Below are 24,882 nucleotides of genomic sequence, written 5' to 3'. Positions count from 1 at the left end.
TTTTATGAAGCATATAAAAATACTAGTTCATTTGTTTTCGGATAATCTCTTTTAAGGTGTGACATTTTAGCTTATCTATTAGTCAGTACCATTCCTTTTAATAATCTGTTTTAGTAACTGGAAACTGTTCCTGGATTAAAGGTTTGAGCAAGAACTTTTGTTCCAGAACATCGTTGCACTTGGCTGAGTTCATATTCTTTACCTACCACAATATATGATCTTCAATTTCTGCATTACTAAGACACCTTTAATATAATTGAATATCTAGAACAGACTATGCATGTACTAGTAGGAAGATATAATGCTTAAAGATGATCTGGGCTTTTCAATATTATCCAAAATTAATGTACATGGTTAATTATCTGAAAAATAAGTGTCAAAAGTGTATTTACTAATCTAATTTCTATTTTTAGCCACTACAAAATATTGTTTTCTCAGGACACATAGTTCATTGCAAGACCCACTCAATTCATAAACAAGATATAAATAAGTAGAGCTATATGTCAAGAACAGGAACGCTTGAGAAGACATCTTCTTAAACCTGGGATTACAATATACGTCACAGACCAATTATGTGCCCAGATTTGATACGGAGGTAATTTATGCATGTACCCAGGCACAAATCTCACACCCAACCTCTTTACCCTTTTTTCTAGCTCTTATATTTGAGGTTAACATACATTCTTTTCATGTGAATACACTGCAAACATGTTCTCCTTTGTCGGTACTCCAATGGACGTTCACGTCACTCAAAATTACGTGTGGTGTCCTACTGGTGCACATAGCGACTTTAAACGTTTTCTTTTGTGTATCCCCTCTTACAGGTATCTTCCTTGAGCTTTGAAAGTCACACGTTTACGATCGAACAGGCAGCCATCAGAGTAGCCATCTTCACAAGACTTTTTTCCACGCATGCCATAATGCTCTGTGGCTATAAATATGAGCAGTGAACCAGAAATTTCCAACTCCATACCGAGCCCAAGATCGTCGCCCATCTCTAATCGTTCAGCGACAAAGTCCCAGAAAACCAGCCTCGTTCGCATCGTAAAGGCACAGGTCATCATCTTACTCTCTAGTCTAACCAAAGAAAACTATTCAAGAAAAGCTTCTGAGATCAAGTCCGTAAGTAAACCCATCAAAAGGAAGAAAGGGCGCGCGAGTCGTGACTTGGCTTGGGCAACTCTCCGGTGACACAGTTCCCGTTTGATGATTTCTTAGCCTAACTTCCTTTTCTTAACTTCTTTCCCTTTTTATCCTCTTTTTTTTCTTTCCCAGATCATTGAGACTCACGGAGAGAGTATTCGTCAACATCTCTTGCGATTCATCCTTTCAGAACGTTATAAACGCGGTCCAACAGAAGATTACGCCGCGCCGGAATTCCAACTCTTGAAAGAAAACGTCATCTTGGACGACAAAACTAGGTCTGATTCTGTCGTCACCTTCAGTGAAGCACTCGAAGCATTCTGTAAAACAGAGTCATCTATTTATCTTGATCTTGAGACCGTTCTCCGCGAACTTAAACTAAACGCGTTTGATATATTCGTCTGTGCATCTCTTTTAATCTCATCTGCTCGACACGAGGTCGTCATCCAAGGTAATATTACATCTCGCAAACTTTACCATAGCTCATTCGATTCGCGTAACTCAACGTCCTGACTTGCTCTTTTGTTTTCTTAGCTATTACAGTCGTTACAAAAAATATTCAGCCTGCTACACGCGTTTTAAGTGAACTCGACTCAGTACCAGAAATTACTTTATCTTGGGCTTTACAAGCGATACAAAAAAGCCTAGACTCACATTCAAATTTATTCAAAGACGAAGATATCCAGGCATTTGTCTCCCTCGCGGCTAAACATCTTTCAGACAAAACGATACCTCAAAAAATACAATTATCTCTCGCACGAAAAATGGCAGAGTGAGTACAGTGGTGTAAGAAAAGCTGAACGGAGTATTCATTAATGTAAAACATTGTATCAGAAACGGAGAGGCCGAGCAAGGGGCTCTCAGCAAAATGGTGCTAGAGGCTGGATATGAGTGCTGTTCCTCACCAGCGTCTGTGCGTGATCTACTTTCAAAAACAAACCCGAAAATAGACGAGAAAGAAGTAGCAGAGACCTTGGGTTTTATAGCCAGAGCTTGCATCAACATGAATGGTGTTGGAAATGGTTCTTCCCCGGAATCATCCAGCTGGAATGTCGAGAACTTTGTGCTCGTTGTAAAAGAGCTGGTCTGTAGACTTTTCTCCAATTTTTTATGTAGAATATTGAACTCACAATAATTCTGAACCTATTTAGGCACCAGACTTGGACTGGGAAAAAGTAATTGAAAATCTAGATTATGAACACTTCTTACTTCGTGATAAAAGAGGTCTCGATATAATCATCCGTGCATGGAAGGAAAGCCCAAAGGTAAGACAATGACAGTTCTTAACTTATTATTGTTATTATTGTTTTTAGCCCAAGAGATAAACACCGCTCTGCCCCTGTTATTATGATATATCATATATGTGTATATACTGATCCTACACCTTCTGAATTCTCAGGGGTCTGAACTCTTCCCAGCGAATAAGTTCTTTGGAAAATGGCGTAACCTAAAAGGTCAAATAAGTGCACTGTACCAAATGGTCACATCATCTCCGGATGTCATAAGCTTGGTCGCTTTATCTAAACGAAAGGTTATCGAACTGGAGGATTTCAGTGCATCGAGTACACATGTGCGAGCTGCGGCAGCACAATTGGTAAATGATCAACTCAATTCTTTGGATTTGATTGAACGTGTATTGGATTTGGTGGATACTCCTGTGAATGAAGATGCAAACAAGCTGTTGGAAGCGATGGCGAGAAATTCTCCAGAGCTTATATTCCTTGGTCTTGTACAAGTACAGGTAAAAATAATAAAATTTATAACAGTAGTAATAGATGTATAGAATAAGGAAATAGAGAACGAGGAAGGTTTATATCGTTCATTGAAGTATCCTAACAGCCATATTCTGTATTGGTCCACACTTAGCCCATGAAGTCCCTCATTCACAAAGATATGTTACAGCAATTACTTGCTATTCACTTGAAAGGACATCCTGGAAGTACACTTGCGTTGACAAAACTTTGGCAGCTCAATCCGTCGTTTTTTATAAAGAGCGTTCTTGAATTCTACGCAGAAGATTCCACTTCTTTAATGCGTATTCTTGATTTTACCCATGAACTCAAGGTTAGAAACGGGGAGACAAGGAAAGAAAAAGGATAAAAACAACTAAATATTCTTTGTTTTGTACTCAGATCATTCCACAAATGCTCGAAGTCCAACCATTTTTCTTTGCGATCGACCTTGCTGCGCTGGCGTCTCGTAGAGAATATTTAAACCTTGAGAAATGGCTCCAAGACAAAATCTCAGAGCATAAGGATGCATTTGTGCGTGTCTGCTTGGACTTTTTGAGCCAGAAGATTTCGGCTGAGTTATCTCGAAAAGATGTTAATCAAGTGCCTTCAACTGTTCCCCTTCAAGTGGATGTTCTTGGCCTCTTTCTCAAGGTTCTTTCGGAGAGGTAAGTCAGGCCCTTCTTTTTATTATTTATATATATTTAAACACGATGGGGATTATCTAATAGATTTTACATTCTTCATTTAGTCCGATGACTCCCGATAATGCAGAACTACTTAAGGAAGTTCAGAGTGTTTGCTTACAAACTTATCCCAAACTTATGAACATTCGCACTCAAGCAGAACCAGGATCCACTGGAGCTGAAGTTTCCTTCAAACCAGAAGTAGAAAAAGAATCCAACTCAAACTACGAACGAATTTATAGTGGAGAACTATCGCTTGAAGAATTTATCGGGCGACTAAAAAGCTACAGTACATCAAAAGACTCACACGAGCAGGACCTATATGCGTGTATGATCCACAATCTGTTTGATGAGTACAGCTTTTTCCCAAAATATCCTGACAAAGAACTAGCTATCACAAGTGTCTTGTTCGGTTCATTGATTCAACATCATCTTGTGTCTTACGCACCTCTAAGATCTGCTCTACGTTGCGTACTTGATTCTTTGCGTAAGCCACTCGGCTCAAAGATGTTCAACTTTGGACTTCAGGCTCTGACTCAATTCCAGTCACGTCTACCCGAATTTCCCCAATTTTGTGCTTGTTTGTTGCAAATTCAGCAACTCCAACAAGCCAACCCTGAGCTCATACGCTTTATCAATGCATCATTACAGACAGCGCAGTTACAGGAGCAACAACAACAACAAGAGGAGTTATTAATGCCTGAAATGACAGCCCAAGCTGATATGATGCCTCCTCCTGAAACAAAGGCACCCAACCAAGCAGTTTTCTTCACGACATTAAGGGTTCCATCTGTGCCAATAAGTGACGAGAATATCAATTACGAAATACCACCAGAGTTGACCCAGGACAAGATCCTGTTTATTATAAACAATCTTGCACTCAACAACTTGGAAACCAAGACATCAGATTTGCTTAATCTACTCGATCAGTCGGCCTATCAATGGTTCAGTAATTATCTCGTCGTAAAACGTGCTAGTATTGAGCCAAATTATCACGAATTGTATCTCCTACTTCTTGATGCTGTGGAGAGTAGATTGTTGTATCAACATGTACTTCGTGAGACTTATGCAAATATTCAAATCCTGTTAAATTCGGAAAATACCGTGTCTTCTTCTTCAGAGCGAGGCCTATTGAAAAACTTGGGTGCTTGGTTAGGAGGAATGACATTGGCTAGAAATAAACCTATCAAACACAAAAATATTGCATTCAAGGTAATTATCAATATCACAAATATACCCTTGTGTAAATGACACCAAGGAAAATATTGTAGGGAAGAGCGCTGATGATTATGTGTAGGAACTTTTACTAGAGGGCTATGATAATAATCGCCTGATTGTGGTCATTCCTTTTGTTTGCAAAGTACTGGAGCAATGCAACAAGAGTAGAGTGTTCAAGCCGCCGAACCCATGGCTTATGGCCATCTTAAAATTACTGGTAGAACTTTACCAGTTTGCAGAATTGAAGTTGAATCTCAAGTTTGAGATTGAGGTTCTTTGCAAGAGTTTATCATTGGGATTAAATGGTAATGTATTTTTTATAAAAAAAAGCTGATATAAATCAGAATATACGAATTATAATCTCATATATAAAATCATTATAGATATTGAGGCAACTTCTGTTTTAAAAAACAGGCAGCCCAAAGACAACAGAACGGTCTTAGCCGAAATGTTAGCTAGAGGAGATGATTCTTCATTAGTAAACAATGGAAGACCTATGCCTGGAGGAAACCCAATGCTTCAGTCTGCTGTGCCAGACGGAGGATTCATTCCTGAGATGGAAGAGTCGCTGATGATTACATTGCCAAACCTTGCACCATATATCACATTCAATCCTCAGATTGTTATGTATGCTACGCAACCAGGCGCAAAACGTTTAGTTTTACAAGCAATTAACCAGTCTATCCGTGAGGTTTGTCAATATTTATATACATATATAATCACTGGATTTGTGAGTAGGCTAAACATTATTTTGTATAACCTTATCAATACAGATCATTGATGCTGTGGTGGAGCGTTCAGTGTCTATTGCTACCGTATCTACACGTGAACTTGTCACTAAAGACTTTGCAATGGAGTCTGATGAGATAAAGATGCGCAAAGCAGCCCATCTTATGGCCCAAAACCTTGCAGGAAGCCTTGCTATGGTGACATGTAGAGAGCCTCTACGTCTAAGCCTTATTTCTAACCTACGCAACATCTTCCTGGCCAGTGGGCTTACTGAGGTAATATTAGGCTTTTACCTAAAAATGACAAAGAAAGTCGCATTTGATGGTGAATTTCATTATTGATCTACGAAAATGAAATTATAGGCTGTAGCAGAGCAGACTGCACATATAACCGTATTTGATAATCTAGAATTAGTCTGTACTGTAATTGAAAAGGCTGCAATGGAAAAGGCTACTATCGATGTGGATGAGGCTATGATGAATGCTTACACCGCTCGTAAAAAGCATCGCGAGCAAAGACCTGGCCAACCTTACTTTGATATGGAGATTTTCTCTGTTTCAAGATACCCCGCAACGTTGCCAGAACCCCTCCGCTCAAAACCCAATGGCCTTCAGTCTAGTCAGCTTCGCGTGTACGAGGATTTTGCTAGGATTTCCAGATCGGCACCTTCGGGTAATCCATCATTTGAGGCTGAAAGAGGTTCTCGCCTGAGCCGCCCAGAAAGTGGTCCTTTCGGCTATGGCTACGGTAATAATGGTCACCCAATGCCCTCGGCTGGAGGTGGCAATGTCGGATTTGATGGTCCTCCTGGACAACTTAGTGCTCATCAGACCCTCGAAAGATTTAGCCAGTACATGACTGAACTTGAGAAGCTAGCAAACCAGACCAATGTATCGAGCTTTGGTGCTTTACCCAATCACCATGATATCCGCGCGATCATCCACCAGATTCCTATATTAGCACTCTCAAGCTTTGATAAAGAAGAAGCCGCGCGTACCTTTGCTCAAAAGGTAGTCCAGCTACTTTACAAGAGCGAAACCCAGCTCTCAAGAGAAACATTTGTCGTCCTTCTCGAGAATTTGTGCGAAGTTGCACCCAATGTCGGTACCCTAGTCACATCATGGCTGACCCATGCAGACGATGAGCGCAAGTATAATGTTCCTGTGACCGTTGCGTTGATTAAGTCCGGCTTGATCCATCTTCCCGAACAAGACCTAGAGCTTGGGCATTTGATTGATATTGGACGAACGACTGCGATTGACTTTACTGCTAGACTTATTCGGGCTTGTGTATTTGGAGAGACTCCTTTGGCCACTCGCCAAGAGTTTATGTCTTCCCTTGAAGCACTCGGTAGACTGCGTGGAAATGTTCCTGAAAGTGTATTAATGTTGATGGAAGATATCCGTCGCTATTCTCAAAGCCAGGTTAAGGATGCACAGGACATTCGCAGACTGGCTCAGAATCAAGTTAAAGACGCTCAAGAAGACGAAGCCACTTTGCGTGGTCAACTCGAGTACCTGTTTACCGAGTGGGTTCACCTTTACCAGCATCCCGCAACTACCGAGAAAGCTCACAATGCATTTATTGCACAATTTGCTCAACAAAGCATATTCAAGGTTGAGGATGTATCAATGCTATTTTATCGTGTCTGTATCGAGGCTTCGGTAGAGCATGCCATTAAGTTTAAAGAAATCCCTGGCCAATCTCCTAGCCTTGCATATCAGCCTATTGACGCCTTTTCAAAACTGGCTATTGGAATTGTCAAGCTCCAGACAGATCCTACTAACTGCAATCATAATACAGCCAAGGTGAACGAGTTTAACAAGGTTACTTCTGTGATTCTACTTATACTTGCTCAGCACCATGAGCAACGCCAACAGCAATTCAACCAACGTCCATTTATGCGCCTCTTTACTTGCTTGTTGAGCGATCTTCATGCAGCAGAACATCAGCTTCAGTCGGTCTATATCCCTCTCCTCACTGCACTGAGCAACTCCTTCCACATGCTTCAACCTTCATACTTCCCAGGATTCACATTTGCTTGGCTCCAGTTGATCTCTCATCGATTGTTCATGCCAAAGTTGCTGTTGACGGAGAATCAAAAGGGATGGCCAACTTTCCAGAGGCTTCTCATCTGTCTATTCCAGTTTCTCGTTCCTTTTCTTCGTAATGTTGAACTAAGAGATACGACCCGTATGCTGTACAGAGGTACACTTCGTGTCTTGCTTGTGCTGTTGCATGATTTCCCTGAGTTCCTTTGCGACTATCACTACAGTTTCTGTGACGTGATTCCATCTTCCTGTATCCAACTCAGAAACCTTATTCTAAGCGCGTTCCCTCGTAATATGCGTCTTCCAGATCCATTTACTCCCAATCTCAAGGTGGATCTGTTGCCTGAAATCAACCAATCTCCACGTATATTATCTGATTACATTGAACCTCTCAAGGCAAACGACTTTAAGCAACAAGTGGATGAGTTTATTGTGTCCGAGACTCCTGAAGATTTCTTGTCTGGGCTTCAGAACAAGCTTCTTTTGAGTCCGGAGCAGAAAGAAGCTTCTAATGTGGTAACAAAATATAACCTTCCAGTAATCAATGCACTTGTGTTCTATGTTGGCGTGACTGGTATTACCCAAGGAATTCCTGTTAATCAGGGTGCTCCTATGGAAATTTTCCAACATCTCTTGAATGAAGTTGACTCAGAAGGTAATATTACACGATAGAATGTTTTTGGATATGTGTAAATCAAAGTCTAAATATACAATTGTTAGGTCGCTATTTGTTCTTGAGTGCAATTGCAAACCAGCTGCGTTATCCTAACAGCCACACACACTACTTTAGCTGTGTCCTTCTTTATCTATTTGCTGAAAGCAATAAGGAGATTGTCAAGGAGCAGATTACGCGAGTACTGTTGGAGCGTCTGATTGTAAACCGTCCTCATCCTTGGGGCTTACTTATTACATTTATCGAGCTTATAAAGAACCCTCGCTATAACTTCTGGAATCATTCATTCACGAAATGTGCCACTGATATTGAACGTCTGTTTGAAAGTGTCTCTAGGTAAGCTTTCACGTAGACGCACAGGAAAAATTAACAAAATAGCTTAAAAATGAAGAAAAAGAAGAAAAGATAACTAATCTAATAATTAACTAGATCTATCAACCAAATTTAAACAAATATATATATGAATATGTGTATATATCATATTTCTTGTCCAGGGTTGTATAATCACTTCATGAACATAATTTCGATTTCAAAATACCTACCTTGTACAAGTGACTCAACTCTTTCTTACTTTCAACAGAGCAAGTCTCTATCCCTTTATATCTTTATCAGTCATCTTCCCCTTTCTATCACTCGATTCACTTTCCCCCTCTTCCCCTCTTCTTCTCTCAACTTCCCTCTTTCTAACTTCATTTTATATTTGCTCAATAACATGTAAACTCTGATTTCGTTTTTTTTTCAACAGCAGAAAAAAAAAGTCATACATACTTGAGCATAAGTTGTTAGCATGGATTTGACGAAAGAAGAAAATGTATTATTTTGTTTTTCCCTTTTTTTTTTATGTAAAAATATACGCTGGCTCAATGGATTTTTTTTTATTATTATTATCATTCTCCTTGTTGTCGTTGTTGTTATTATTGTTATTGTTATAGTTTTATTGATACTTTATTGAAAATAACGCTTAATTTTTAACATTGTGAGTGTGTAGGAGTATATTTGATAATTGGAAATTGTGTATCTTGTTAATCTCTCTGGCACAATTTTCGTACCAGATTTTTCCAATTAGTTTGCAGTTAAAAAAAACAGGTTTTATAGCATTTATATACTTGTATATATACTTTTTTGTACGAACTTTTAGTTCCGGGAGGCCTTGGGCTGGCCAGTGGCATTAGTCAACAAGACATTTACTACAGAGGTGTGTGGTATCTACACTACTACTAAACTGGAGCTAAATTACTCGGTAGGATTATCAAAAGGGTGATTATGACGATAAATATCAAGTAGCCAAAGAAATAAAATAAAGGATCGTATTTATCGTGGATTACTTTGAGAAAATTAAGAACTGCAGAGGTGGTCCAGGTGCCACTGCCAAATCTAAAATGCCAGTGATGCTGCCGTAGTGCCAGGAGTAGAAGGAGATCCAGTATCCAGTGTTTTACAATTACTGGTGTCCCAGCTCAGATCGGGGCTTATCAGCGTAATACTGTATACGACCTGATATCTATCTTGGCTACGAGCTAGTTGTGGGAACTTATATCTTACCAGTGTACTTGTATATACATTGATACACATAAACGTTTCGACCCCAACTAAAAACTACTAAAATAAATCAAGAAAAAAAATGAAATTAAGGATATTATATTACTCTCATTTTTTAATCGAATCCAACATGCAAGACACATTTTTTTAAACCGACTAGCGATCCATATTAAAAAGTGAATCCCTACAAATAATGATGCTCATTTACATGCATTTAGCTGATTTTTGTGCAGAAAAGATTGCAACCGTAGATAGCATTAATCTATTAACCATCAAATACATTTTTAAAAGAGTAGGAGCAGGATTTCTAAAGCGAAAGAAAAGGATCCAGAAGATCTGGAAGGAATGGCGTAAGTACAGAAAGGCGCCTTGGGTGAGTAGTTCAAAATATCTAGTTTTCCTCATATCCCAGGCTGAAAAACTTCTTAAAGAACTTGAAAGTATTCATCTATAAAAAAGACAATACTCAGTTATCTTACGCGTTTGGGGTTTAGTCCGTATATCACAGTCGATAAGTTAACTTTAACACAAAACTACAAGAGAATATGGCTAAAATGAATTCATGAGTAATGAAAAAAGTATTGCATGTTTTGATGAGCCCAAGTTCACGGCTGGGGTTCACGATAGAGGAAGTAGAGCAATAATAAGGGCTGAGAAAATGTATAAGAAAAAAATACCAAATCGATAAAGTGGGAGAAGGGAAGTATGATGATTTGGAGCTGTTTTCAGGCCGGTAGATTTAGATCTTAATATTTCTGTATGGAAACGTAAACCAAAACCAACATGCAAATATTTTTACTCAAAACTTCCTCTCTTAGTTCTAAACTTTTTCACTGAAATAGAACAAGATCTTCCTATTCCAAGAAGACAATTCTAGCTGGTATGCTAAGTCTTATTTAAGGTGGTGAAAAAACAATTATGAGATCCAGGGTTTTTACTAACGGTAAACTCAAAGCCCGGATCTTAACCTCGTTGAGTATCTCTGGTGGGCTCTCGAGAAAAATGAATTACGAGAGGGCTTGAATTCATTACGGTGATAATTTGAAGGTTTTAAAGTAGCGAGAGGGGAAGAGAATGAATAGGAATTGAGCTTGTATTATGCTTGGTAAACAGTATATAATATCAATGTCAAGCTGCAATTGATGACAAGGGAGGTTATACCTTATCTTGATATTTTCTTTTTTATATTTAAATAATGAACATACATATGATCCTGTCACTAAAATTCGAGAACTTTAGCTATTACTGCTGATAAGTAGTTGTATGTTAAATTTATCACGACTTTTATAATGGTTTTTTGTTTTAGCCTTGGATAGTGAAACCTTTTTTTTTGGTATGATTATATATTAATCATCATTTTTTCTTTAAGTACATAAACTGAAAGGTAAAACCCCGTACACAAATAACTTAAAAAGATCTTAAGCATAAAATTCATGAGGCACAGATACCTGTATTAAAGTTTATTTAACCGAAAGTCTGCATTAGATGTCTGTGTACTCTTACAATCGAAAATACACAGATATATATATATATTAAAGTTGATTCAGAATTTTAAATGAATTGTTTTTGCTTTGTTTATGAATGTTTTCTGCTACTGTTAAAAAAACAGTAATAAAGGTGGAGAGCAAGGATTTGTATTTGAATACACCATCACACACTGTTTCGATCAGTAATACAAAGTGCCTAGAGTTATGCCGCTTATTCCATGCAGGCTGAGTATGCCATGCGCTATTGGCGAGTATTATTTATTATATTCATTAAAAAAGGAGGTTCTGAAGTCATCCAAGCATCTATTACGAACGTGTTTATCGTAGGAGATGTTTACTTTATATGTCTTTCTTTTGCTAAATCACTTTTATAGCCTTTAATCTTATTTTATTTTATTTTTCTGTAAGCCGTCATTTCGGCATTAGGCTAAATTTTACAATAAGAATACTGCTCACCACCATTAAATTGTCTTAACATATGTGTGTTTCGATGTACTTTGCATTCTATGTACTTATCTGTTTAATACTAATTATTTTAAGAGTAACTTGCTTTCTCCTTTTAAGGCTCCCTACAGGCCTTTTTGTTAAGCTGTCATTATGATACCAACCGCAAAGATACACTCTCTATCTAAAGGAAACAAGTAAAGGAAGTTCGGCTGTCAAGTCATCTGGTTCAGCTTGGATTTCCTTACTTTGGTTGGCTGTCTTGAGTGCGACAGATTTTCTAGCTAGATATTTAGATAGTTGAGTGTGTATAAATACCTGCTCCTTAGCTTCAGTCTGGTTTTCTTATACATGCCGCCAATATCAATGGCACCATCTGCGGCAGTGGTGATAACACAAGGTGATATTGTATTGTCTGATCCTGCATTGCCTGAGAATCAGGGCAGACTACTTCGTGATTCAACCGTATATAACTACTATGTTCCGGCTATCCTGACGTTCATTTCTATTGTCTACTTGAGTGTTTATATCTACAAAACAATCCACTGGTACCGTATGAAACGCCGGAAACGGAAGCAACGACTAAACCGCTATCGAATCCATCAATACTGGAAAAAACGCATGATAGCTCTCCAAATCAACCAGTCCAATCTTCCTCCTCCAATCAAGTCCTCATTTGCACTACCTAGATCCCAATCTTCACCTTGTAAATCATTTTATACCAGCGATCCCGTCTCATGTTCTACACTTGGAGGCTTACAAAGACCCCATTCAATGCTCGGGACGATTACATCTGCTAATTCACTGCCTTCGCATATGACATCCTACCAGTTGGTCACTAGAGCCGATTCGATTCATATTCCTGCCCCAAGTGCATGTTCATTTGACGAAAAGGGAACTACTGCTACTGAACTTTCGCCTACATTCACTGCCCACACCAATTTTGACTGTAAATCAAAAAAACTAGCTCACAATGATCGGTCACAGTATCGGCACACTCCAAAAATATTCAAAGGAAAAGACGAGCGACAGATGGAGCTATGGAAGTGGGGTGTTTCGATGGGCTATTGTCACTATGCTCATGGAAAGCTCTTGAATGATTTGATTGCTGAACTTCAAAAGCGTGACCAAGAGACTGTCCTGACAGGGTCTATCGACGAAATGACTCCGAAAAATGAAATGAAATAAAGCAAATATAAATGAATATAAATGAATATAGAGCGATTATTTTACGGGTACTCGGGTTAATTAAAAGAAGTGAATAATCTCTTATTGTCTAATACACTGTAATTTCTACGGATCAAGCTTAATCTACTTAAATAGAATTTATTATTAAGGGATAATTGAATAATAAGGAGCTTTTATTATATGTGCCGTATTCTTATTTAGGGATAATGAAGTATTAATTCAACAGGTTGTTCGATTTTATGTGTGATGAAAGAGCTTGATATTAAATAAGTAAGTGGTATTTTAAAGTGAACAAATGCATATGTACTGTTGTTTATTCGAGCAAAATAAACAGCAGCAGCAGCAGTGGTTGTGGTTGTGGATATTATGATATTGTTGATGATTTGTTTAAAATACCCATATTTTCTATTTCTTTTTTTTATTACTATTTTTTATAATTTTTTCATGTAATCACAAAATCTTGCTTACTATCTTTTTTTAGTATTGTTGTCATAGATCATTGTTTTGCGCGTTTAGGTTCTGACAATAGCCAAGACATATTTCATCATATTGAAGCATTGACCATCTGCAGATGATCGTGCATTAACTACGCTCTGTGTTGTATTATTCAACCCCATGCTTCTTTGTCTGTGTTTCTTTATCTCTCTTTCTCTCTTTCTCGCTTTTTCTCTTTCGATATAAATCTTCTTATTTTTAATATTTATGTATTTATGCATTTATATATATATATATGTGTGTGTGTGTGTGTGTGCGCTTTTGTAGCATTTTTTTTGGTTTAAAAATAATATAGAGAAATGAAGAAGAAGAAGAAGAAAAGGAGAGTAAGTGAATGAATAAACAAGAATATAATTATATATAATTATATAAATATAAAGGACGAATGTTACATGAGTAATAGGTAAAAAGAATAAACAAAGGTAAAGAGGCAAATGAAGGCTATCTACTTAATCTACACAGAAGGGTGTCATGCCAAGATCATCTTACCGAGAAAGATGCCGAAGATGACCCACAACTTTTTTTTTATTTTATTTATTTATTTTTTATTTTTTTCAGTTTGGTATGGTTACCAAACATGATATGATGAAATGGACATGCGATGCATTGTAGCAGCCTCTTCGTCACGCAAGAGCTCTCCGGGGGAAGGTGGAACAAATGAAGAAGTATTGCTGCTATTAGCACTGTTAATATATGGAGCCGTGAATCGGGAAGGACTTCGGTAATATCCGGCTCTGTCTTCTTCTCGCTGTCGAGCCAGCGACATGAGGATAGGATCTGTACTGTCGTAGGTAGCGACTGGTTTTCTGGAGTTGGATTGGTGACTAGAGTATGAATACCCATCTTCAAACATTGTAGTCTGGTCTGTACGGTTATATTTCTTGGTTGCAGTAGGAACAAACGGCTTTGGGGGATGCTGTAGTATAGATGAAAAAACAAGGTCGTGGCAGGTGGGTGATGGCGGAGAAGTAGAACGACGCTTGTGTTTGAAGTTTTGTCGGAGACAGAAGAGCCAGGCAAGTGCAAAGAGTGCAATGACAGCGAGAATGGCGAAGACGATGAGGACAATGACAATGGGAGACAAATCAGGGGTAGCCTTATGGCTTTCGGTGGTAGTAGCTGGTGTTGGGTTCATTGGGATGCCATCGGAAGACACCTCTTAGCTTGGGAGTGCTGGGAGATAGAAAGGAATGGAAAGGTTGTATGTCTGTCACTAGAATGGAAGGAATTTTGAAGGATCTGCAACGTAATCACAACCAATATACGCAGCCGACCAAAACTCCTGACTTGACTGGTAAAGAACAGATCCTTGTTCCGAATACGCAGAAGAAGAACAAGAAGAACAAGAAGAAGAAAGATAAGAAGAAGAAGAAGAAGAAGGGAAGAAGAAGAAAAATATAGTCCCCTTAATCTCCATTCGTTAGATCATGCCCAAGGTCCTTTTCTCTCTCTTTCTTTTCTGATATATATATATATATGACTATTGAACACTCCGAGAAAGGATAATGAGGGGTTTAGTGGAGTAAAATGGAGTATGGTTGGCTAGGGCTTTGGTTTTGGTTTTGGTTTTGGTTTCAGTTTGGGGGAGAAGATGGAAAGGGGGGTCTCTCTAATCTCTATCTCTTTATCTTTATCTCTCTTGATCTCTCTCTCTCTCTCTTTATCTTTTGTTCTCGTTGTCCTTGTCTTGCTTTAGAATCAGCCCGAGATTTTGCGACAAGTATAGTGAGTTGAATATGGAGGTTGTTTATTGTGTGTAGAGATTAGAGCCAGCGTCGAAAAAAGCTATTGAGGCCCGTCTCCCTAATGCGCCATCGTTCTGTCTGATTCGTCAACCTCTCCAAGTGCTCTTCCCCCTCTTGCCTCTGTTCCACCGCCTGCGATGGGACCGGCTAACGAGTGTTTTTTTTTAATCCATGAGAAGATGTGTCACAACGAAGAAGCTCGCTTCAGCGTGCTGTGACATCGTGTCTGTTTACCTTACCCACCGCCTCTTCTTCCAAAGAGTCATCGTCCGGGTTTTCTCGCTCTTCTTCCATGTCCTCACTGTCTTCATCATCCACATAATTACTTGGTCGCATTCGAAGCCATTGCATTCTCGGTCCTGCTTGTGACTTTTCGTTCACACGGAATCCAAAGATACGGGGCTGGTATATGTGTCGCTTGGGAGCAGGAACCAGCTCAGGGTAAGCAAGAAAGAGGAGATGGTGATAGGTCGATCCAAAGTGAGCACCTAAAAATAATGCAAGGAATATTATATTATATTATTTTTCTTTTTTTTTCTTTTTTATTTAATAATTTATTTATTTATTTAAAAACAACAATAATAAAATTGTCACGGTAACTAATTAGTAACTATGGTAAAAAAGAAAAAAAAAGAAAAAAAAAATATGGAAAGGGAACCCTTACCATCTATACACTGATGTACCGAGCTCGGGGCACTGTAAAGATCCATGCAACGGGGGCAGTACATTCTGATACTCTCCTGTCCAGCCTCTTCAAAACGGCCGCAGGGCAGGATTGGGCAGCGTCCGCAGTACACGCGCGGACAAAACCCAAACTGTCCCGAAGCATAACGTTCTGCCATCAACCGTTGGCCGTTACGTGTGAGCAAGTATCGCTGGTGGATGAGTCCATAAAGCATCACTGCATAAGGCTCCACTAGTCTGGGCTCTACGCGGCCTTTTTGGTTGGTTTTCAAGCTTCCTTCTTTCCAGAACCCATCATTCTCATCCTCATCGTCTTTTAGGGTGGCGTCGTCTTTGGATTGTCCGTCATCGTCTGTGTATTCTTCTGGCTCAACATCCAGGATCATTTCCAATGCTTCATTGTAGTATGGCACGAGTGCCGATAGTCCGGTAAGATTAAAGTCGTCTTCGATAAAGTCCTCTGGCACTTCCGCATAAAACTCATGGCCCGACAGCGAGCAGAACCAACTAATCCAACTCTGAAGCGAACTGCTTGAATTCGTTACAGAGTCATCTTCTGGTTCTGATGAATCATTAGTATTCCGTTTGTAATTTTCATCTAGCTTACCAAACTTGAAATCGGCTCCATCGCCTGTGGTTGCCGCTGTCGAGAAAAACCTGTCCATGCCAGGCAAACTATCGTGGGAGATGGCAAAATCAGGGAAAATCAAAGATCCAAAGTGTGACTGATAGAAATGTGAGGTAGGTAGGTTCCATGAGAATGAGCACCGAACGGAGATTAAAATGAAACAACCAGACCAGAAAATAGGGTCCCTTTTTTTTCTTTTTCTCTTTCTATTCGGCCTTCTTTACAAACATATAATTATTATCTGTGATAACATCTTAGTACCTCTAGTTACTTAAGATGAGACTTGCTATTTTCTAGTGAAATTCATATCACTCTTATTAGACAATGTAGTAAGCTACTCTTAAAGCTTACAAGTTTTTAATATTTTTTATTTTATCTTTTCTACGGTTTTATATATATATACTATTTTAACTCCCGATGATATTGTCCATATTTGTATTGTACATTGCCAATTGTCAACAATTTACTTCCTTAAATAGCGAGTAGACACTAAACGCAGGATATGCTTCTTGCTCTTGTTTTCTTTTTTTTTTAGACTTGGTCCAAGCGCTCTTTCTTATAAAAATAAAAAAGGGAAAAGGTACAAATACAACTATAGATATAAAGAATACAGTCATTAGTAGTATTAACATTATGAGTTTCTTCGTTGTTTTATCAATAAATTAGAAATGTGAATATAAAAGATGTTCATCATGTTGTTAAATTTAATGAGCTAATGAAAAAAAAAATGCTATTGTATCTGTCTCATAAGCACATTTTTTTATTGGTGGAAATTTATGTCTGTGTTTGTAATTCAGCCGTAAAAAATATACACCTTTTAGTGATGTACAAATAAAGCTTGTTCGTTACCTAGGGAACAGATGAGCGGACTGTTTAGCGCGTTTCTTTTTTATTTTGTTCTTTTATTTATGACATTCTTTACTTGATATTCACTCATTCACTCTCACTAGCACATATGTACATAAATATATGCGTACACACAAATAGAAGAAGAGAGGAAGAGAAAAAAAAAAGAAAAACACGCGTGCATATAAGAAGCAAAATAGACTTTTTTTTTAAAAAAAAAAAAAGTTCGGAGTTGCTTAGCAACCATTTTCTAAGCGAACATAAAAACGATATCACAAGCCACTCGTACTACTTTAACTTGAATATGCAACAGTAAATGTAAAGCGGTAAAGCAAAATCAAATAGGTTTGCACAAGATTGACAGGAAAAGAACATATTGATGTGGTTTGGATCTCAAGAAACTTAATTTTAATATAGATATATGTATATGTGGGCTTATTATTATTATTAATTGTTTAAACTTTTCTCTTTAATTAATTTTAATAAAAAATAAAATAGTTGAATAAATGAATGAAAGGATAATTGGCTTTTATCATATATATATATATATGATTTGAACAAGTATACAAGCCATATATTACACGATCCCTTATGAAGCTTTTATTTTTTCTTTGTAATGCATCGGTAATATATATATTATATTAAATATACACATATTTTTTTGACACTCTGGTTTTGAACTTGGTAAATACAAGTTTTACCCAAACCCACGTAATAATTCCAAGGTAAAACAAGCAGATCTTTCTTTCTTTTTTTTTGGCTGTCTAAAGATTCCTTAAGATCCTTTTTTAGGGCAGCTAAAAGGAAAGGCGAATTTATATTTATATATAATACAATACGCAATATATATATATATCATGGTAAATGATATATAGAATGTGCTGGTATTAAGGAATCACGTCACAAAAAGGAACCCTTGGGAATATGCATGAATGTTCCAGCATTCTCCTGTATATATAGTACTATAACTTAATATTCAATTGCCGCACTGCCTAGTTCTCCGTTTAACGCTCGTCATGCTAGATACTTGTAGCCAACCAAATTCAATGGATTTTTCTTAAAATTTCTTTTACGTTCTTCATCAATGCGTATAAAAGGTGATACTGTGGGTGACTTATGTTCTTTACTTTTGTTTTTCTATTCTTTAACTCTTTCAAAGAAAACCTATAAACAAGAACTCTAATATGCCTAAAGCCGTCGGAATTGATCTTGGAACCACTTACTCCTGTGTTGGTGTCTGGCAAAACGATCGTGTAGAGATCATTGCCAATGACCAGGGTAACCGTACCACTCCCTCCTATGTTGCCTTTACAGACACAGAACGTCTTATTGGTGATGCTGCAAAGAATCAAGTAGCTGTAAGTATTCATTACATAGCATGTTATATTCTTTTAAACAGGAAGAAACATAGAAGAAGTGTAGCTTTTTTTTATATATATATTTTTGATTGATTTTGATTGACTGTGATTGACTTGACTGACGCGTCTATTTTTTTTAAAAAAAATTAGATGAACCCTTACAACACTGTGTTCGATGCCAAGCGTCTCATCGGTCGTCGCTTCACCGATTCCGAGGTCCAGTCTGACATGAAGCACTTTTCATACAAGATCATCAACAAGGACGACAAGCCCGCAATCCAAGTTGAATTCAAGGGTGAAACCAAGATCTTCACTCCCGAAGAAATTTCCTCCATGGTCCTCATCAAGATGAGAGAAACCGCCGAAGGTTACCTTGGCACCAAGGTCGACAGTGCTGTCATCACCGTCCCAGCCTACTTCAATGACTCTCAGCGTCAGGCCACCAAGGATTCTGGTGCCATTGCCGGTCTCAATGTCCTTCGTATCATCAACGAGCCGACCGCAGCCGCAATTGCCTATGGACTTGACAAGCAAACCAAGGGCGAGCACAATGTTCTCATCTTCGATCTTGGAGGTGGAACCTTTGATGTATCTCTGTTGACCATCGAAGACGGTATCTTTGAGGTCAAGGCCACTGCTGGTGACACCCACTTGGGTGGTGAGGACTTTGACAACCGTCTCGTTAACCACTTTGTTCAGGAGTTCAAGCGCAAGTACAAGAAGGATATCTCCGAAAATGCCCGTGCTGTCCGCCGTCTCCGTACTGCATGCGAGAGAGCAAAGCGTACTCTTTCTTCGTCTGCCCAGACCACCATCGAAATCGACTCTCTCTTTGAGGGCGTTGACTTCTACACCTCTCTCACCCGTGCTCGTTTCGAGGAGCTCAACCAGGATCTCTTCCGCACAACCATGGAGCCTGTTGAGAAGGTTCTTCGCGATGCCAAGATTGACAAGGGTTCAGTGAACGAGATTGTCCTTGTCGGTGGCTCAACCCGTATCCCCAAGATCCAGAAGATGGTCTCTGACTTTTTCAACGGAAAGGAGCCCTGCAAGTCCATCAACCCCGATGAGGCCGTTGCCTACGGTGCCGCTGTTCAGGCTGCAATTCTTACTGGTGACACCTCTGAGAAGACTGACTCTCTCCTGTTGCTCGATGTCGCACCCTTGTCACTCGGTATTGAGACCGCTGGTGGTGTCATGACTCCTCTCATCAAGCGTAACACAACTGTACCCACCAAGAAGTCTGAGATCTTCTCCACCTACGCTGATAACCAGCCTGGTGTGCTTATCCAGGTTTATGAGGGTGAGCGTGCACGCACCAAGGACAACAACTTGCTTGGCAAGTTCGAGCTGACCGGTATTCCTCCCGCTCCCCGTGGTGTACCTCAGGTCGAGGTTACCTTTGATGTTGATGCCAACGGTATTCTCAATGTCACTGCTCTTGACAAGACCACCGGAAAGTCAAACAAGATTACCATTACCAACGACAAGGGTCGCCTAACCAAGGAGGACATTGAACGCATGGTCAACGATGCCGAGAAGTACAAGGCCGAAGATGAGGCAGCCGCAGCCCGTATCGCAGCCCGAAACGGCCTTGAGTCCTATGCTTACAACCTCCGCAACACACTTGCTGAAGAGAAGGTTTCTAGCAAGCTTGAGCCCGCTGACAAGGAGACTCTTACAAAGGCTATTGACGAAGCTATTTCCTGGATGGACAACAGTGCCGAGGCCAGCAAGGAAGAGTATGAGTCTCGCCAGAAGGAACTTGAAGAGGTTGCCAACCCCATCATGACCAAGTTGTACGCAAGCACAGGTGGTGCTCCTGGCGGTGGAATGCCCGGAGGTGCTCCTGGTGGATTCCCTGGTGGTGCTCCTGGTGGTGGCGCCCCTGGTGCTGATGGACCTACTGTTGAAGAGGTCGACTAATTTAATATATACATTTTTATATATTTTATTTTCTACTCTCTTACTTTACTCCTATTCTATTCTACTTTATATTCTATTCTATCATTTCCTTTGCTCTCTTGCACACACACAAACAAACAAACAAAAAAAAGCCACTTCTTTACTCCCCTCCTTACCTACCTAACTTTCACTCTATCTCCTTTCCTCTTTTTTTTGCTTATCTCTCTATTAGTCCTAACCTCTTTTCCCGTTCCATCACATTTCGAACACCATGTTCCCTTAAAGAAATCTGCATTACTTTTGTATATTCCAATTGCAGATCTTCATTTGTTTAAAAAAAATAAAGCAATAAAAGCTATAATATTTGTTTATAAGAAAAATAATAATGTTATCGATGATAATTATGATGATTATAAAAGGCCAAGTTCCGTATTCCTTTAAAAAAAATCATTTTCTGTTGCACTAAAAAAAATAATCAAAATAATCATAGCAATGAAACACTCGTACAAGTAAATAAATAGATAAATAAATAAACGCCAGGTTTTTATTAGTGTTAGTATTGTTAGTGTTGTTAGTATTACTAGCATTTGCTTGTTTGATAACAAATCAAATAAATTCGAGGTAAATTTGATTCAATTCAGTTCAATCTTGTTGGTGTAAATTTATGGCAAGATATGTGCAGATAGACACAATAGAATATAATAGAATAAGAATACAAAAAAAAATGTACAAGGCCATGTTTCTCTTGGCGTTCGTGTAGCACAATAGAAACCTTGTTCTTCTTTTATTTCAATCAATTCACCAACTAAATAAAAATAATATATAAAATAGGAAAATACATTTCCCGGATACATTGGCTGCTTTAATACTATTTCCCTTGTTTGGCTTCCTTGAATTTTGTACTTTAGATCTTTATAATTTTTACCAAACAAACTAAAGAAATTGATATATTGATATATTGTATATAACATTGCTATTAACTTGAAACTTTTTTTTAATAAATAGATATCTTTTTTGCCTATTTTACCATTGTCCTTCCAATGTGCTTTCTTATCTCCTCAGCTTTGTAATTATTAGTAAGAGTCTTTACTAAAAGTCTCAGAGAAATCAATACTGATATTAATATTAATAGTGATATTAGTAATAAAAAAAAGGAAAAAAAAATAAAGTGAATTCTCAATATATATGTATATATATATATATCTTTAGGTCTGTCACTTAATTAATTAATAAGAATAATGATAGCTAAAATGTTGTAGTCCAATGAACAGCAATGGAGATTTCTCTCCTTCTCATTCTCTCTTTCATACGATCCTTTTAAAGAAATGAAAGGTAAAGAGATATATTGACAGATTCTAAATAAAAGTCATTTTTTGTATATATATAGAAAAAATGCCAAAAATACATCTTCCCCAACTTATCCTTTTGTTTTTTATATATATATATTTTAGTTTCTTTGTATTAATGACAATTTAACCCAAATATTGGTGACAAGATTAACTCGGTCATGTTCTGAAAATATTGTTGTAAATAGACAAAAACCCCCTTTTTAAAACCAAATATAGGTAAAGGAAGGAGGAATGGGAGACTGGGTGGTTTGTCTTTTGGTGCTCTCATTCAATTGCTGAGATAAAGCTTTTGTCACACCAAATCAGTGGAAACGAGTTTTTGGAACACTGTCAATGCAAACCCGATACACACACATATATCTGTATATCTATAATTGTAAACAATTGCTTAATTCTATAAACTATTTTATAGTTACAATAGGGAAATGGTAGCTATGTATTTTTGTAATAATGCAAATCATAAATAAAAAAAGTATCGCCATTATTGCCGTCATTGAAAATAAAACAAAAAAAAGCAAGAGAAACTAGATGAGGGAGATAGAGAAATAAATAAAGAAGTAACTAAAGTTGTATTTAGATAAATGCATTATGTATATGTGCTATTACATATACACCAAGTCAAAGCGGCTTTTATTCAAAAGTTTATCCAATTTTGATTATAAAAAACACATGGGTATTACTAAGATTGTAGCTCATCATCAGTAGAATCTTAATAAATTTGAACGGTAGAGATTTTATACACACACTATTTGACCACACAAAATAGTAGCGTGCCGTGTGTATTCTTTGAGCTCAGTTTGGTACTTATTATATTGGTCTTACACTATCTAATTTTCTAATAGCAGGCTTGGTAAGCACAAGACCTTTGTGTTTCTTTGAACCACTAAATACAAATACATATATATATATATATTAGGCGGAGAGTGTAAGACCATACCTATAAAATAAGCGTTATCTCAAACTTCCTTCATGTTTACTTTCTTTATATAGAGAAATAAGGAAGCTGATTGCACCGGTTATTATTACCCCCGAATCTGCCTAAATGAAAATATCTTATTAAACTTGTTAATTTTGTTAGGTTTGAAATATGAAGCGTACACACACACACACACACACACACACACAACATTAAACGCTCACTTGAAAGATATGTACAATAGATAAGCGTATACATGCAGAAAATCAGCAGTATCAATATCGGTAACAGTAACAAGAATATCAACTAATCGATATATATATATTAAAAGAATGTGTTAAAATAAGCCTTCAATTGAATAATATATATATATATATAATATTTAAAGCATGTATTTATCATTTTAATAATTGTCAATTATTATTTATGGTTTCACAGGTAGCACTCGGCGTTTCTCTTTTTCTTTCTTATTACTATTAAATCAACAAGCACAACAAATATATATATATTATTCAAGTTCTGGAATTCAAAGTTATTGGCATAGATTAGGTATTTACACATATACAATTTATGGTTATTGGCTGATTTAACCAAGAGAAAATTCTGTAAGAAATAGAAATACATAGTGTGCTTTTGGGGAAATAAAACAGCTCATTTATCTTCAAGATTATGTATTATATATCTGTATGTATATATATTAAATTAAAATTCAAATAAATTTACTACTATTGCTACTGTTGCTACTGTTGCAAGTATTGTTATTATTTAAACTATTTAAGATTTTTGTTCTTGTTGTTGGTGTTCTTGTTCTTGTTAATTATGTTTTGTATTAGGTGTCGGAAACAGAGCATGAAAGATAAGGTAGAGGGGGGCATAGTATTCCGGTTTGTTTTCGGTATTCTCGTTGATTGTAACGGTTTATAGAATTGAGCTTTTTTAGATTACTGGATTTGATCTTGCACAACGCCCGCACTGTGAGTTCGCGTCTTCTAGAGCCCGATGGCAGGTTGGGCAGCTGGGCCGGCATTCTGGACACTCCCAGCCTGGTGAGAGAAGCCTTCCACATCCACAGACAGCTCGGGTGTCAGAAGGCGGTATTGAGTCTGAGGAAAATACACTCGACTCTGTCGTCTTTGTACTTGGTGCTCTATTTCGACCTGTGGATCGGCGGTGTAATCCGAATACTCGGGCAGAAGAACGAAACAAGGACACTACAACGTCTTTTAACGTCCGCATCTTTGGCACCTTTGGCACCTTTGGTATTTTTGGCATTCTTTTGTTTTTTTTTGTTTTTATGTATTTGTATTGATATATATCTCTCTCTCTTTCTCTGTGCGTATACTTCTTTATTTATTTATTTATTCAGCTATTTTTATATTATATTATTTATGTGGGTGTGTGGTATTACTGTCGCGTTTCATAGATCGGGTTTTGCTTTGCGTATATATCGTGAAGAATTTACTTGGTGGTTAACTCTTGAAGTTTCGGATACTTGAAATATGCGTTTCAATATATGTATGTGTAAATTTAAAAAAAAATGCAAAGATGCTCTTGTTTCTTTTCTTTACAAGTAATTTTTCGAATGATGCTTTTTCTTGGTGGGATACAAAGATGAAAAGAAGGGAAACAAAAGTAAGTTAAGCAAGAAACGTGGCTGTTTTAAAGACTTTTTTTCTAAAAAAAAAATCTGACCCCCAAACGAGAAACACTGTAATATATACACAGAAACAGACACAGACACAGACATATAGAGAATGAAAGACCAAAACCCCCAATCCCCCCCCCCCCCCCCCAATCCCCATCACTTTCTTGTTCTCTATTCCTGCTTATAATTGAAAGACATATCTGCCGGGCAAACTTTGGCTTCAGAGACTTGTTCTTTTTAGAAGCCCTGTATTTCTTTTCTTTAGATTATAAGAAGTTATATTGTCAAGCTGTGTGTGTGTGTGTGTATATATATATTCATGTGAAATAATAGTAATAATAATAATAGTAGTAATACTAGTGATAAAGAGACAAGTGCGTAACTTATCTATTAATTTACATGAGATTTTTTTTAGATCTGAAT

At 37.7% G+C, this 24,882-nt stretch overlaps 6 protein-coding genes across 6 annotated transcripts in view; 4 read left to right on the top strand and 2 right to left on the bottom strand.

Moving 5' to 3' along the window:
• Positions 1 to 2,512: 2,512 nt before the first annotated feature.
• PHYBLDRAFT_95926 (Not1 transcription factor) lies at positions 2,513 to 8,564 on the top strand (the record flags this gene model as incomplete). Its single annotated transcript, XM_018443930.1, has 11 exons — positions 2,513 to 2,884; positions 3,010 to 3,207; positions 3,276 to 3,527; positions 3,605 to 4,771; positions 4,857 to 5,082; positions 5,161 to 5,255; positions 5,301 to 5,468; positions 5,551 to 5,781; positions 5,869 to 6,178; positions 6,287 to 8,212; positions 8,278 to 8,564. Coding segments are annotated over 11 exons (5,232 nt in total), but the record flags the coding sequence as incomplete, so codon positions are not given.
• Positions 8,565 to 12,051: 3,487 nt separating this feature from the next.
• On the top strand, positions 12,052 to 12,888 carry PHYBLDRAFT_58667 (hypothetical protein; the record flags this gene model as incomplete). Its single annotated transcript, XM_018440369.1, has 1 exon — positions 12,052 to 12,888. The coding sequence occupies one exon, from the start codon at positions 12,052 to 12,054 to the stop codon at positions 12,886 to 12,888; it is 837 nt and encodes a 278-aa protein (XP_018297661.1).
• A 512-nt stretch (positions 12,889 to 13,400) lies between these two features.
• Positions 13,401 to 14,518, bottom strand: PHYBLDRAFT_58666 (hypothetical protein; the record flags this gene model as incomplete). Its single annotated transcript, XM_018440368.1, has 3 exons — positions 13,401 to 13,574; positions 13,873 to 13,900; positions 13,956 to 14,518. The coding sequence occupies 3 exons, from the start codon at positions 14,516 to 14,518 to the stop codon at positions 13,401 to 13,403; spliced, it is 765 nt and encodes a 254-aa protein (XP_018297660.1).
• An 814-nt stretch (positions 14,519 to 15,332) lies between these two features.
• Positions 15,333 to 16,477, bottom strand: PHYBLDRAFT_106612 (hypothetical protein; the record flags this gene model as incomplete). The annotated part of the gene is made up of 3 exons (XM_018427953.1): positions 15,333 to 15,616; positions 15,793 to 16,049; positions 16,104 to 16,477. The coding sequence occupies 3 exons, from the start codon at positions 16,475 to 16,477 to the stop codon at positions 15,333 to 15,335; spliced, it is 915 nt and encodes a 304-aa protein (XP_018297659.1).
• Positions 16,478 to 18,425: 1,948 nt separating this feature from the next.
• On the top strand, positions 18,426 to 20,921 carry PHYBLDRAFT_157282 (hypothetical protein). Its single transcript, XM_018433590.1, has 2 exons — positions 18,426 to 18,644; positions 18,795 to 20,921. The coding sequence occupies exons 1-2, from the start codon at positions 18,471 to 18,473 to the stop codon at positions 20,568 to 20,570; spliced, it is 1,950 nt and encodes a 649-aa protein (XP_018297658.1). The 5' UTR covers positions 18,426 to 18,470; the 3' UTR covers positions 20,571 to 20,921.
• Positions 20,922 to 23,633: 2,712 nt separating this feature from the next.
• Positions 23,634 to 24,882, top strand: part of PHYBLDRAFT_162676 (hypothetical protein) — a gene marked incomplete at both ends in the record, with an annotated part of 2,798 nt that continues 1,549 nt past the window's right edge. Inside the window, 3 exons of the mRNA XM_018434679.1 lie at positions 23,634 to 23,675; positions 23,755 to 24,073; positions 24,426 to 24,446. Of these exons, the coding sequence (XP_018297657.1) occupies positions 23,634 to 23,675; positions 23,755 to 24,073; positions 24,426 to 24,446 (382 nt within the window). The remainder of the gene's footprint in view (positions 23,676 to 23,754; positions 24,074 to 24,425; positions 24,447 to 24,882) is intronic.

The sequence above is a fragment of the Phycomyces blakesleeanus genome (assembly GCF_001638985.1).
Source record: "Phycomyces blakesleeanus NRRL 1555(-) unplaced genomic scaffold PHYBLscaffold_2, whole genome shotgun sequence".
Lineage (NCBI taxonomy): Eukaryota > Fungi > Mucoromycota > Mucoromycetes > Mucorales > Phycomycetaceae > Phycomyces > Phycomyces blakesleeanus.
Note: the sequence above shows the minus strand (reverse complement) of the source record. Positions and strands in the feature narration are given on the sequence as shown.

Bases quoted from the DNA above. Each gene is read 5' to 3' on its own strand.
- PHYBLDRAFT_157282 (XM_018433590.1), top strand. From the start codon at position 18,471: ATGCCTAAAGCCGTCGGAATTGATCTTGGAACCACTTACTCCTGTGTT. The intron at 18,645-18,794 runs GTAAGTATTCAT...AAAAAAAATTAG, and splicing joins CTGCAAAGAATCAAGTAGCT to ATGAACCCTTACAACACTGT.